The 14329-nt window shown below is 42.0% G+C and overlaps 1 protein-coding gene across 1 annotated transcript; it reads left to right on the top strand.

The window, feature by feature from the left end:
• The first annotated feature begins 4021 nt into the window (after positions 1 to 4021).
• Positions 4022 to 14034, top strand: LOC134075265 (butyrophilin subfamily 1 member A1-like). The gene is made up of 9 exons (XM_062530837.1): positions 4022 to 4066; positions 4384 to 4402; positions 4529 to 4684; positions 4852 to 5004; positions 12591 to 12668; positions 12767 to 12811; positions 13013 to 13039; positions 13200 to 13264; positions 13981 to 14034. The coding sequence occupies exons 1-9, from the start codon at positions 4022 to 4024 to the stop codon at positions 14032 to 14034; spliced, it is 642 nt and encodes a 213-aa protein (XP_062386821.1).
• The last annotated feature ends 295 nt before the right edge of the window (positions 14035 to 14329 follow it).

Genomic DNA, 14329 nt, shown 5'->3' with positions numbered 1-14329 from the left:
ATGGCAGATAGGCTAATCTTCTGGAATATATTTTTTATTCTGTGCAAGCAGTCTACTTCAGTAGTAGCCTATAATAGGCCTATATTAAAACCATAAGAATATAAGTAAAAATTTAACTGGCAAATTTGGTGTATGTAGGCCTACACATACACCAAATTTGCCAGTTCAATTTTTACTTATTCTTATGGTTTTATCAGAAGTCTGTTATCATCAATTGTTTGATGATTTGATCCAATATTTCTTGAGTCAGACCTATAGCATTAATTTTGGCATTTGGCATCCAGGGAAATAAGTCAGTGATTTTTTACATGGTCATCCTTAAATAAGGAAATAGGTGATAGCTTTGCATCCTAGCGTTTTGTGTTTTATCAGCCTCTCCATTGTAGGCTAGTGTATGTCTATAGAGGGATGTCTTACAGGTGAACAGGCTAAACATTTTAACTATGAATATCCTCACAAATTCTTCCTACGTAGATTCATTGAACAGTGTACTGACACAGGTAGGCGGGTGGGCAGGCATGATGTGCATATTGGGCCTCACTTGCACAAAGCTGAAAGTGTATGCTATGCGACGTCAAGGTTATTGAAGTGGATGAAGGTGTTGCCTGAAGCCCAGCTTGCATTTATGTTTGATATCAGTGCCTCCCCAGGTACTGGCACCAAGAGGTGGCCACACTACATTCAGGGTCCGGTATGGTTTGATGGGCTACTGCCGGAGTTCGGCAGACGGATCTCATACAGCGTGTGGGCCGATACTTACAGAACGGACACTGATCAGTAGCATTGATGTTGGCGGCAAAATTTAAATATTAAACGACAGAGCTATTGCTCCAGTGTACTAGGCCTTGTACACTGGAGCAATAGCTTCTGCTTTGACAAATGGGTTAGCCTACTGTTTCGGCCTTAAAGAAGGAGATTAGAACAGTATCTTTTATACATCTTTTCGTCGTTGGACGTCAGAGTGGAAGGCTGCCAGCTAGCTGTACTCCAGATGGACTGAGATCAGCACATTAGGTTAGTAGAGGAGGTTAGGATGTATGACGATCCTCAGATTGCCAATGGCAAGCTGCATAGATGTATGGTTGACTGAAAGAGTAAATGCATTTGACCGACATCAGGGCAAGCAACAGTGTTGTTTTTAGGGACAGTATTTTGGCTTGAAGGGCGCACAAGCAAGAGCTTTTAGCACCACTTTGAGGCAGCATTGTGTGTCTGCAAGGTGGTAGGCCACAGACGTGTGTTTACAAGATTTGGCGGACCCAGTTCTTTACGATGCAGTGGCCAGACTTCTGGAAATCAGATGAAGAGAGCATTAGGCTACTCCTGTTCTGGTTCATGTTGCACTGGCTGCCAGTCAAATGCAGAATTAATTTTAAAAATGTTTTGCATTTTTGTTTTTAAAACTCTTGTCAGAGTGGCAGAATATATTACAGATTTCATACTCCATATTTCAGCTGCCATTCCATGTTAGTACAGTAGTGTCATCCTCACAAGTCACAAAATATAGGGAGCGGTCAGTGTTTCCAGTACTGCTCTGGCACCCTCTTGTGGAGTTAGATACATCATTCACCCCCTGCAGCTCTTACACTTTCTCTACATGCAAATGCTTTTTGCACTTATCCTGCCCCTCCCTACAACCCCCCCCCCCCCCCCCACCCCACACACACACACACCACCACTGATTACATCAGTAATCATATGCACATGACAAATAAACATCCTTCCATCCTTTCATACCCAATAATTACCCTATAATTAGTTGTGAAAGATTACTCCATTTGTTTTTGGTTTTGCTCTTTTTTTTTTTCTTTTTTTTTTGTTGTGAAACATGTTGCTGGCATTTATTTTCCATAAAATAGTCAAATTTGTCATTTTCAACATTTGATATAGTGTCTGAGTTCTTTTGGCAGCTAAACATGAGTTTATGAGATTCGCAAATTATTACATTCTGTTTATTTACATTTTATATACTCACAACTTTTTCTGATATGGGGTTGCACATAGGAACAGTCACAAATGTGTACAATGGTATACAACATGGGTGTTACTACAATTAATAAAGAATAAAAAAAAATGAACAAAAAAAGATAAATCCTATGGCCAAACATAGAGGGACAACACAATGGGTTGGTTTAATGAAAAATGGTTTTGCCCCTCAAAAAAATCGAAAATGAACTGATTGGATCCAGACCCATTCTCAATTGTGAATCTGGTGTTGCAGTCTTAGAGCTGAGGGACACATATTGGGTCCATCCGTGAGAAAAATCACATATGGAATGAAGAGCTATTTGGTCAGGCAACTGATTAAAACATCACACGCTCTCATCTAGAACAGAGATTATGGCTGAGCCAACTGCTGCTTTGGTGGAGGGAATCGGACTGCCTTCTTGTTGAAAATAAACAAGCAGTTCACACTGACATCTGTGTGTACCCAAGCAGGATGGACAGCACAAACCTACCCAGTAAGAGGGTTGCAGAACCAAACCTGTTGTTGTCACCAAACTTAGTGACAGATCTGGCAGAGGAGACGGCACAGTGTATTTTCAATATTTCATTCAGAAGAAAATAAGGCCTGGGAACAGCATGGATCCTGGGGGTGAGCAGCAGCAGTCAGGAGAGAGACGTCACTGTTGCTGCCCCTCCACCTTACGATGATTCAGGATTAAAGGAACGAAACATCAGTGGCCCCCAGATGACCACCCTGCAAATCGCCCATCAGGCAGAAATGTCTTTGTGAAGGTATTTGTGCTCACACACATGTAATTGAAGAAAATTTACAAATGAATCTTGACTGACTATCCATCATAACTGGGAAAGTATTGTAGTTTTGTAATGCCTGCATTTCATAAAAACAACAATGCTAGGCCTAATATATAATATATTGTAAGTGGCGATATGGCAGTATACATTTCTTTTTACACTTTATCTTTCACTGATACATTTTACTTTCATTTTTGGTCACTTGACATCAAGGTGACTTTGCAGAGCTGTGAATTACAACTAACTGTTAATGATTTACTAATTGCTCACCGCTCTTTACGCCTTAGTTAGACAACAGTGCGGAAGAAGAGAGATGATATTGAAAGAAAGAGGTCAGTAAGTTACAGTAGGTCTGACTTTATTAGGAACTATTTTAATGCCTTGACATTGAAATTAAGTCTTAATGCATATTTGAAGGCATATTTTTCACACATGGCTGGATGTATCTTAAGAGGTGAGTGTAAACGTACCACTCCTATCTTTCAGTTAAAACTTTATAGTCTACAGATGTGACTGCCATTTTGGAAATATGGTTTGTAAAACAAAACTGAAAAAAAAAACAGACTATAACACGGTTACATTTTTATTTGTTACAACCAGGGCCTTTCAATGTTGTGGAACTGTTCTAGAAATAATATGTTGGTCAAATTTAAATGGTCACATGACTTGAGTGCCAGTAGTGAGTATGATCATATTCATCAAATTGTTCAAATGATTGTGTTAATAATTGAAAAAGCTCAGCTAAATGAATTGACCGTGTTTTCTCAGCTAAATGAATTGACTGCGTTTTTATGATTACAGATATGTTGTTCCCGTTGTTGCGTTCCGTTTGTCTCATGCTGGTTGTTCTCCGTGTTGAGGAGACTGAGGGTAAGTGGCTTCGAGCTGTAGCCTTTTATGTGGCGTTGTCTCCACCATGTGGTGCACTGAGTGCATAACTGTGTATCGTCACTCTCTCCAGCCGCAGTGTCCTTCTCTATCCTGGTACCTGGTGAGACAATCCTGGCCTTACCTGGAGACACCCTGACTCTGCCCTGTTCAGTCACTCCTGCGTTTCACCCAAGCGAGGTGCGCTGGTATCGCCCAGACAAATATGAAACTCCAATTCTGCTCTACAAGAACGAGCAGCTTGAGGAAACTGCTGACCCTCAGTACACAGGCAGGGTATCTCTGACTGGGGGACTTGAGAAGGGGATTGCATCCCTGAAACTGAAGAACCTCACTGTGTCAGACAGTGGAGAGTACGTGTGCTATGTTCAACATGATAGTTGGTATGAAAGGGGACGTGTGCAAACAGAGATTAGAGGTAAGAAGACCTATGAAGCCAATAGGTCAAAGTGTCTATTTTTTTAACATTGACATGAGCTCAAATTAATTAACCTATATGGTCTATAGCTTACAAGGGGTGGGCTTTCCTCAGTGTACTCTGCTGTACTCAAATGAACATTTATTTTTGTAACATATTTCAGCATGTCTAGACAGTGCAAAGAAAAGTTAAACTGGTATCTGACATCTTTGAACAAGCTGCAATTTAAGTCAGACAAAATAAATCAGTTGGATCTGTGAAGAACTATCCGCCCTGCATGCCTTTTGAGTATTCTCGAAAGTGTTTTCCTTTCTCAGCAAGTTCACCACAGCCACTGTTGGGAATAGAACATATTACTGTACATAGATTTCTCAACAGAAGAGCACAGTTATTTTAATTCTTATTGTCTCCCATTTGTATTTCTCTCCTGGTTCTCTTACTCAATTACCCTCTCTTCCACAGTTCTAGGCTCTGTCCTACTCATATCAGTCACTGATAGAGGCAATGGGCAGGTGAATGTTACCTGTGTTTCAGAGGGTTGGTCTCCACAGCCCACTATCATCTGGAGAAAGAGAGGAATTGAGATTAAAAAAGGCTTTAATGAGGCTCATTACAAGGGTAGGATATACCAACTCACTATGTGTTTTTCATTCACAATATTCCAAAAGAGTGCACTGTGTTTGGAGTGAAGGCTAAAAAGGGCTGGATAGCAAATTATTTCATGAGGAAGTTTACAGCTTTCTACTTAAATATCTGATTTTGCCTGTCCAATCCTTTTCTTCCAGATGACCAGGGTTTGTTGACAGTGAGCTCCTGGATGCTTGTCTCACCCTCGGATTCAGACGCACTCTCCTGCTCTGTGGGTCTGCCTGATCAACAGAGGATGGAGAGCAGGGTGGCTCTGCACCTGTCAAGAGAACAGACATGCACCCCAACAGGTGGGTCTGATTAGTGGAAATACAAGATAACGAGGTGTCAAAGGGGGTTGGTGAATTCTGTCTGTTAGCGTTTGTTTCAGGCATTTCTGATGGTCATCTTCAGCATCAACATCAGCGGACTTGACACTACAGTCATTGGCTCTCATTTATGAAATGTGCGTACGACATAAAAACGTGCGTAAGACAAGCGCACGCTCATTTTCATGGAAAGCATAGCATTTTGTCAATTTGAATGTGAGTGGTGGCTACACTCGAATCTCACATCAAGTCTTTGAGGCAGCACAGTATGTACTGTGCAGCAGTAAATTCTCCAGCATGCCCTCTCCTAGTTTGGATCCTACCTCACAGGGCGGTCGTTTAAAGTATCATGGCTTGGACAGCTGTCCGCACCTCACCATTTCACCACAGGGTTGCCCCAGGCCTCAGTGCTGGGCCCCCTTATCTTTGCTATCTACAACACATCTCTGGGGAAGATTATCCGTTCGCACAGTTTCTCATACCACTGCCATACAGATGACACAGCTATCTGTCTTTTCCACCGGATGACCCCTTGGTCTAGGTACGGATCTCTGACCACCTCCAGCTGAACCTCCCAAAAACCGAATTGTCCCCCAAACTAAACCTATACATCACATCAACATCAAAATTGACTCCATGTCTGCTGCAAGAAATGTAGGAGTCACGCTCAACAACCAACTAACCTTCTCTGATCATGTCACGCCGTGATGCGTACTTGCATCGCAAAGTGTGTTGTAAGAATTTTCCTGACGCAACGCAACGGCGCGCGCATTACCGTGCGTATCCGATGGGGGCAATAATATGAAAGCAACGTACTTGTGTCAATCCCATTTATCAATTCACTGAAGAAGTGTGGTTAAGCGACATGGCGGCGATAGACGAGGAACGTCTGTGTGAACTTATCCAAAGTATGCACTCCTCTTCCGTCGCCATTTGTCACCAGTGTCCCGAAAAATGTCACCCTGAAAATGTTATGCCTGACTTTGCTTCTCCCCAGTAGCCTGATAAACCAGCCTAAATGGATTGGATGTCTAATTTAGTCTGGCCTCGATGAATGGATACAACGGAACATTGTTGATGAGCACAACCCGTTGTCTTTCAAACCGTGTCTGTGCCTATAGGCCAACGCTCCCTCAAAACCCCGCCCCAGAGCCCTGTGCCTCGCCCACGTTGATTCAAAACACATCTCTGCGTTGTGATTGGTTTTGTTGCCATCTGCCAGATTCAGGGCAGTGTTTTCAAATGTTCAATGGTCCGAGGCCAGACCCAAATGCAGGCAAAACATTTTGCCGTCCAGCAGTTGGCGCTGGTTTTCCAGGCTATCTCCCCAGTGCATGAGCGAAGTATTGCATTTGGACGGATCAAGCGCAGCGAACAACGCGTGTTCAAGTTGCCGTCAAAATACGCGCTTGAGCAAGCGTTCCTTGCGACACTTGCGTACCTTGCGTTGACTATGAATCAGGCCTAACCCCGCGTTCACACTGTCTACATCCGTCAACGGATCTCATTCACTTTGCATGGGGTGGACTCGAAATGCATTGTGGGTCCGTCTGTTCCTTCAGCTCCGTTGCCTGCGTCAAGAAAGTTGAGAAATGTTCAACTTTTCAGGCAACGACGGATCCGTCAGCCAATCAGATCGCGTGTATGCAAATACACATACGGCAGATACAACCGCGGGTGAACGCGGGTGAACGCGGGTTAGTTCACCCGCTAGCTTATTTTAGCGTTGATTCGACATGTCTCAGAGGTCATGTTTTCAGATCACTTGTTGATATCACCATTTGTTGACACTGACTGGTGGCTAGCCTGGATGGACCCAGGTTACTGTAGCAAATCTGAATTGGCTTTGCATGTTGGCCTGGAAAAGAGTTCTTTGATGTCCAAAAATTCAGGAAATGTGTTGTCTTTGAAACTGATCAAACAACTGCATTTATTCCCTTTATTTACAAGAAAGATTTTTGCTGTTGTTCTGAAATGATTGACAGTGCATAAATTTCAGTCTTAGTTATGCCTTGTCACAAACGGAGACATGAAAACAAGGATGCAGATGCTCAAGGCGTTGTTTTACTTGGATAAAAAGGCCACAGTGGGAAAACACAACAAAAGTTTTCTCTACACATAGAGCTTCACACTGAATCCACAAATAATAACCGACAACGCAAACTGAGAGTACAAGGTTAAAATAGGAACATAATCAAGTTCAACAGATTGGATCTGCTGGTTGGGTAGGAAGCCGTACTGGAATAGCTGTAGAGACTGGAGCCAGAACAGAGGGCTGGGATAGCGTGGGTGTGACAAAACCCCCTCTGACGAAAATCTCCAGATACTCTACAAAGTGGACCAGAGGGATGGCCTCGGGTTCATGGAGCAAGACGGTCTGTCTTCGGTGGAACTCCGCTTTGAGCATGGGGTCCAAGATGTCCTCGTCCACAACCCAAGATCGCTCCTCGGGACTACCCTTCCCAATCAACTAAATATTAGAGTCATCTGGCTTTCCGTCTTGAATCCAAAAGCACTCTCACAGCATATGCCGGCTCCCCATCAATATCAGTGGACCAGGAACTGCTGGCCTGAGGAGGGAGACATGAAATGAAGGTGAGACCTCGAAATTAGGAGGTAATTGCAAGTGTTACAGTACGTTACATTGTTAATCTGTTTCAATCTGATCTTGAAAGGTCCAATGAAGCGTGGTCCAAGTTTCTTGTTTTGCTGGCAGAGATTGATGTCCCTTGCGGACAACCACGACCTCTGGCCTGGTAGGTAAGTTGGGGCCTCTTGGCAGTTATGGTCAGCTGCCTTCTTTTGTCTCTTCATGGCCCTCTGTAAGTGAACATTAGTGGAAGACCAGACATTCTTGCTACAAGAATACCACTGCTCCACTGCTGGTACCTCTGTACTATATGGGTTCCAGGGGAAGAGAGGTGGTTGAAAACCCAAAAAACATTGAAAAGGTGTCAGGCCGGAAGAAGAATGTTTTAGTGAGTTCTGAGCATATTCGGCCCAGGGAATAAATCTACAGTCGTTCTGACAGTCCCCACAATAGCATCTAAGGAACCGTCCAATTTCCTGGTTCAATCTCTCCACCTGGCTGTTGGATTGTGGGTGATGGCGCCAGGTCAAACTCACTGTGACTCCCAGCCTCTCCATGAAGGCCCGCCAAACAATGAGGTAAATTTGGTGCCGCGGTCGGAGACAATGTCCACAGGTCGGCCAAAATATCGGAAGACATGGTGGGAAAGGGCCTCAGCAGTCTGTAAGGATGTAGGGAGACAGGCAGAGGAACAAGACAACACCCCTTTGAAAATCTGTCATCTAAATTTGTAGTATTACCTTCAGACTGAGGTAGGTTGGTGACAAAGTCTATGGAGAGGTGAGTCCATAGACGCTGAGGAATCGGCAGTGGTTCCGGGGTGCCCGCAGGTAAGTGTCAAGGAACCTTAGATTGAGCACAAGCACTACACGACTGAACATGAGTCTGGACATCTTTGTTCAGGGTTGACCACCAATATTGAGAAGACAGCAGCTGTTGGGTGCATGTGGTGCCAGGATGGCCTGTGCCTAGAGATGTATGTGCTCAGGTTATGAAACAACTTCGCAAAGGCTTGGGTACATACATCCTGCCCGGAGGGCATTCAGGCGGTTGAGGGTCATGAGCCACGGCCTCCCGGATCTCCCTCTCCAGATCCCACCGTATTAGAGCCAGAATACATGTTGGTGGGACAATGGGTTCCAGCGTGGCAGAGCGCCATTCTGTGTCGAACATGCGAGAGAGACAGTAAGCCTTGGTGTTCTTTGAGCCTGGACGATATGAGATGGTGAACTGAAACCAGGTAAAGAATTGGGCCCATCTGGCTTGTCGGGTGTTGAGACGTTTAGCAGTGCATTTACAGTATACTCAAGATTCTCCTTAGTAGTCCTGGCGCTTGACCAGTCCAGTCTCCTCATTCATCCGCACTCCCTGGGAACTTTGAAAAATAGCTGATGCTCAAGCAGTCTGGTAAGTACTGCTCTCACATGCTTGACATGTACATGGATATTGTCAGAGTATACGAGAATGTCATCAAAATAAATAACAACACATTTTTGCAGCATGTCTCGGAGTACCTCATTGACAAATGACTGGAACACAGATGGGGCATTGGCTACTCATAGGGTAAAGGTATTCATAGTGGCCAGTGGTAGTGGAGAACGCCATCTTCCATTCATCACCCTCCCATATCCTCACCAGGTTGTATGCGCCTTGAGCCGTGGATCTGCCCAAGGTTTCTTCCTGAACAAGGGAGTTTTTCCTTGCCCCTGTTGCTCCTGGGTGTCCCTTGGTGCTCCCCAACCCCTCTTTTGTATCTATTTATTTATTTTTCTTTCTAATTTAGTTCTGGACACTTGAGCACAATGAATTTCATTACTTATACATTTTTATATTTTTTATAAGTACATGACAATAAACTTGAACTTGAACTTGGGTAACGGTACTATATTGTGATGTCATCGAGGGCTCTGTAATCAATACATGAGCACAAACTGCCATCCTTCTTTCCACAAAGAAGAACCCTGCTGACATGGCCGAATGAAACCTTGTCTCAGAACCTCGTTCACATATTCCTGCATGGCCTTAACCTAACAGTGGAACCCTCGGCAAGAGGTCAATCGAGTAGTCCCAATGGCGATGAGGTGGCAGCTGTGTGGCTCTCACCTTACTGAAAGCCTCAGATAGATCCTGGTATTCAGATGGGATCTCAATGTCAAAGAACTCTGGATTTCCAGGGTAGCAGCTCAGCGGACGGTGGAACACAAAGCACCAGAGCACACTTTGAATGTGCTCAGCGAGTCACTCGTTTGTGATCAGTGTTGGGAGTAACGAGTTACAAAAGTAATGTAATTACTGTAATGTATTGCTTTTTGCTGTAACGCGGTAATGTAAGGCATTCCAAAATCGAAATGGGTAATGTGTAACTCGTTACAAAGGTCAGTAACGCAAGTTACATTGCAATTAAGTGGTGTTTTGTTTTTATACAATCGCCACGCGAGATCAGTAGAGGAGAAACAATCCACGCAAATAAAGGCCTAGAATGTTTTTTTTTCTTATTTGTAAAAGATGGCTGAAGCTGAAGCAGGCTCGACGTCGGACAGTACAGTACATGTTCAAGATGGACATACTTTCATTACTTTCAGTTTGTTAGAGATAAAGATATGAGGATGGGACATATTAAGTGCACTATGTGCGAAACCAAAAGATATACCGCAATAGCACAAGTAATTGCACGAAACGTTTAGAGCGATAACAGGCTAACATTAGCCTACGTGAGTAAAAAGAAAGCAAACGAGAGGAGACTATACAAAGCAGCTATAAATTATCCCGTTCCGCGATGCCACTTGAACCTCAAGAAGTAAGGAGACTTGTGGAAGAGTAGCCTATGGTTGAAGATACAGTATGCATCCGCTGTCAGCAGTGGAGTCACCAGCTTTTAGCAAGACCCCCGTCCAGACTAGCAAGGTAAGGTGTTGTTGCCTCAACAGGTTGTCACTGCTGTAAATAACAACATCATGTCAATCTGTGATCCAAACAAAAACGTCTGTTAAACCCAATAAACATTAGCAATAAATAGTAGCTGCCACAAATCTCTTTACTTCCTGAGGTTCAAGTGGAATAGAAATGCAAAAAAAGTGTATCTTGTCAGGTCTTTGGCTTTAGGTTATAATATAGGCTAGTGGGCACTGATTTTAATGAAGGCTATAGTCTAAAGTTACCGTATCTCTAGTGCAATTTATCAGACTAACCCTTTGTCGGTTTCAAAAAATGTTGCCTATGATTAAGCTGGATTAAGCATAATAAACTACATTAAAAAAAAAAAATAATAATAATAAAAAATATATATATATATATATATATATATATATATATAAAGTTTATATTAAAGTTTATATGAAAGTAACTCAAAAGTAATGCAGTAGTAGTGTAATGCATTACAATTCAGAGACAGTAATATTGTAGTGTAACACATTACTTTGAAATGACAGTAACATGTAATACATAATGTATTACGTTTTTGAAGTAACTTGCCCAACACTGGTTGTGATGCTCATTATCCATGTCCTTGGAGCTGAGCTGCACCAAACACATCATTGTACCTGATGTAGGTGGGCCAGAGGCAAGCTAAACAGATGACGACAGCACTGCAACATCGAAGTCCAGAACAGTCAGTAAGCATTGGTCGTAGTGTTATCGAATTGCCGCCCCTCGAGTTGGGACATTTTCATTTCTCATAGCCAGACCAAATCTTTCTAGATTTGGGTCTGGATTTCCAGGCTAGTGAATCTCTCACAAAGCAGGCGAAGTTACAGAATCAAGTTACAGCACCAGGCCAGACATTGGAAGTACAGCTTGTGCATCAGTTCGCTGTTGAATGGACGTAGGCTATCTCTCAACAGAGTCACTGCTTACTGATGACTGAGACTGACATTGAAGTTAGCTCTTCAACCAAACACCAGTTGATGATATGCGGCAAAATGACAAAAAAACATTGGGACTCATTTTAAAGAGAAACTATGCAGGATTGGCGATTTCATCTTAAGTTTCGGTTTCGTTTTTAATTTCGTTTTATGCATGCATATTTCTCTGCAGAGCTTCCCCGACAGCTTTAGCATGTATATTTATACATATAGGCTATATATAAATAGCCTATATAAATTGCCAGCGTGGTTCTTCTTGTCCTTTATGCGTCTCAGCCTTCCAGATGTAAACAGGGAACGATCGTCTCCTGAACAAACTGCAAGGTTGCAATAGCGGATAGGGACACTGGCGGCGGGAGGAAATGATAAAACTGGTCAATCAAGCAAAACAACGATTTCTAAGCGATTTTATGACCATGAAAAAGTTGCATAGGGTCTCTTTAACTATAGAAGATATTACAAAAAAACTACAGAACATTAGCCTGGCTAACGCCTACCACTTCTCAAATGAGACGTGGTCTGGCAACCAGACGTTCATTTTCTCGTATTTGAAAAAATGCCCAGATCCGTTCATTGGGCGCCACGGATGTCTATCAAATGCGCATAGCTCATCCAACTCGTTCGTATGCAACGCTAAGGGCTGCCATTGACATCAGTGTAAATCCTTTGGCGTCGAATGTAGATGCAAGAAGGCAACGGAAACTTCTCGGATGTTCTGTGATTGGTTCGCCAACATCAGACGAACATTTGGCCGTTAGTTTCCAGACTGGCTTAGCAGCGGGATTGAAATCACCGCGCAAGGCAGTATGGGAAAACCCAGGCTAACAGAACATTACATAAAATAACAAAAAGGATAGGTTCTACAAAAAAGAAGAAGCTAGATGGAGCAGCGTGCTTGCCTGGATACCTTTAACCTAGCAACGTCTAGTTGCATGTTGTGGTTTCAAATTAAAGCCCATGGGACTGAGACTAGTGTGCAACATGAAATGTTTAAACTATTTAATTTTATTTTTTAAATGTATTTTTTTATTTAATGTGAACATCCCATTGTTGTGTGCATATACTGTATGTGATAAGGTAGAAAGGTTAATTGAGTAAAATTGACTTCTTCCTAACAGGAGCTTGGAAAGATGTTGTCATTGCTATTCTAGCAATTTGTCTCATGGTGGTTGGCATATATCATCTACACAAAAAAGGTATTGTATACTTACGTATTAATATGTTTACAATTCTATGCACCACACCGTACCCCAGGACTGGACATCATGATGACATCATTTCATTTTTGACACAGGTTTAATTAAATGGCCTCTCTCTCAGAAGACCAGTGGAGGAAAAGGTAATTGTGTTTTGTAAGCGCTGTTCAGCATTACACAAAACTCAATAACACAAAACTGTTTCCGAGTCAAGTCTGCATCGTATTAATTATTTATTCATTCATGCCACCCCAAAGCACACACACACACACACGCAAACACACACATTGTATTCTTCACATATGTATTCTTCAATGCTATGCTATTTTTAAACTCTTTTCCAGAGCCCACGGATGAAGAAAGCACTAAATGTAATGTTGATGTTTTATGGTATCATACACTTCTAATCATGAAAAAAACCTCACTCATTTCCATGGCTTAGCAAACTTTCCAATTTCCAGTTGCCGTTTATAGTTGATTTTTAGACATAAAATGTATATTGAACAGAGTTTAACCTCTTTATTATTTCAGTGAAAGAAGATGAGGAGACGCAACCTAGAGGTACTACGAGCTCTAAGAGTGAAATTGATTCCAATGTTAATTTTATGTTGGTTTTTGCAGTTTGCAGATTGGCATGGTTTTATTTCAGTTAGCCTATTAGCTGGTTTGATTTGCATTGAGCTCAATAAGAGTGAAACCAGCTAATACTAACTGAAATAAAAACCATGCCAATCTCGTATGGTGAAGGGTATGTGATGATGTGGGGCTATTCTAATTCCAAAGGCCAAGGAGACTTTATCAGGGTGCATATTGTCCTGGATCCATGAAATAACTGCCTGCCTCTATGGGAATTTTAACGCATAGGGTTAACATGGGTTCCAATACTTATGACCCCTGTATTTTAAGGAAAACATTTATTTATTTACAATACATTATTCATTCACAAAGAAAATGTATGTTCTTAAAGGGTGGATATTTCTTCATTTTTTAATTTAAGGCATTAAGATCCATTTCCAAAAGATGATTTTATATTCCTCTTTTTAGTCAACTTTAGCGTGTGTTCCAATACTTATGTAGGGCACTGTATGATGTTTTCTAGAGAATTCAAACTCATGCACAGCACAAACAAACTCTGGAGAGTCTAGAGAAGGCATAACTGAAAACATGGAAATTCCTTCAGGTAACTGTTATCTTTCTGTCTTTTTAAGCTGTTATGTGCAAATATTGAACATTACTTACTGGTACAGAATAATACCAGTAATCAGATAATCAGATCAGATGTGAAATGATTAGTCTTTTGTCCTTAATTCAGAAAAACCTCCAGAGAAACCCAAAGGGGACGACAAAGGGACAAACACAGAAGTAGATGTTTCACAAACACCAGGTAAACTACATACATAAGCTATTTGTTCCTGTTCTTTACTGTCTCACAAACACCATGTAGAATTGTTTCTGTTCTGTATACTGATGTCTTTTCTTGACACCCCAAAACGTGTTTTTCATATAAGTTAGAAATAATGATGGCAAATATTATGCAAACTTAACAGAGATTAACAGAAAATGAAGGTACATGAGGTACATTTTGATATATAACATGCCTTTTTGGAAACTTTGCATGTACAGAGTGGGATGAGGCAAAGAAACACAAAGGTAAAGTATGC

The sequence above is a fragment of the Sardina pilchardus genome, chromosome 2 (genome assembly GCF_963854185.1).
Source record: "Sardina pilchardus chromosome 2, fSarPil1.1, whole genome shotgun sequence".
In the NCBI taxonomy this organism is placed as follows: Eukaryota; Metazoa; Chordata; class Actinopteri; order Clupeiformes; family Clupeidae; genus Sardina; species Sardina pilchardus.
This window is presented reverse-complemented; position numbering and strand designations above follow the sequence as displayed.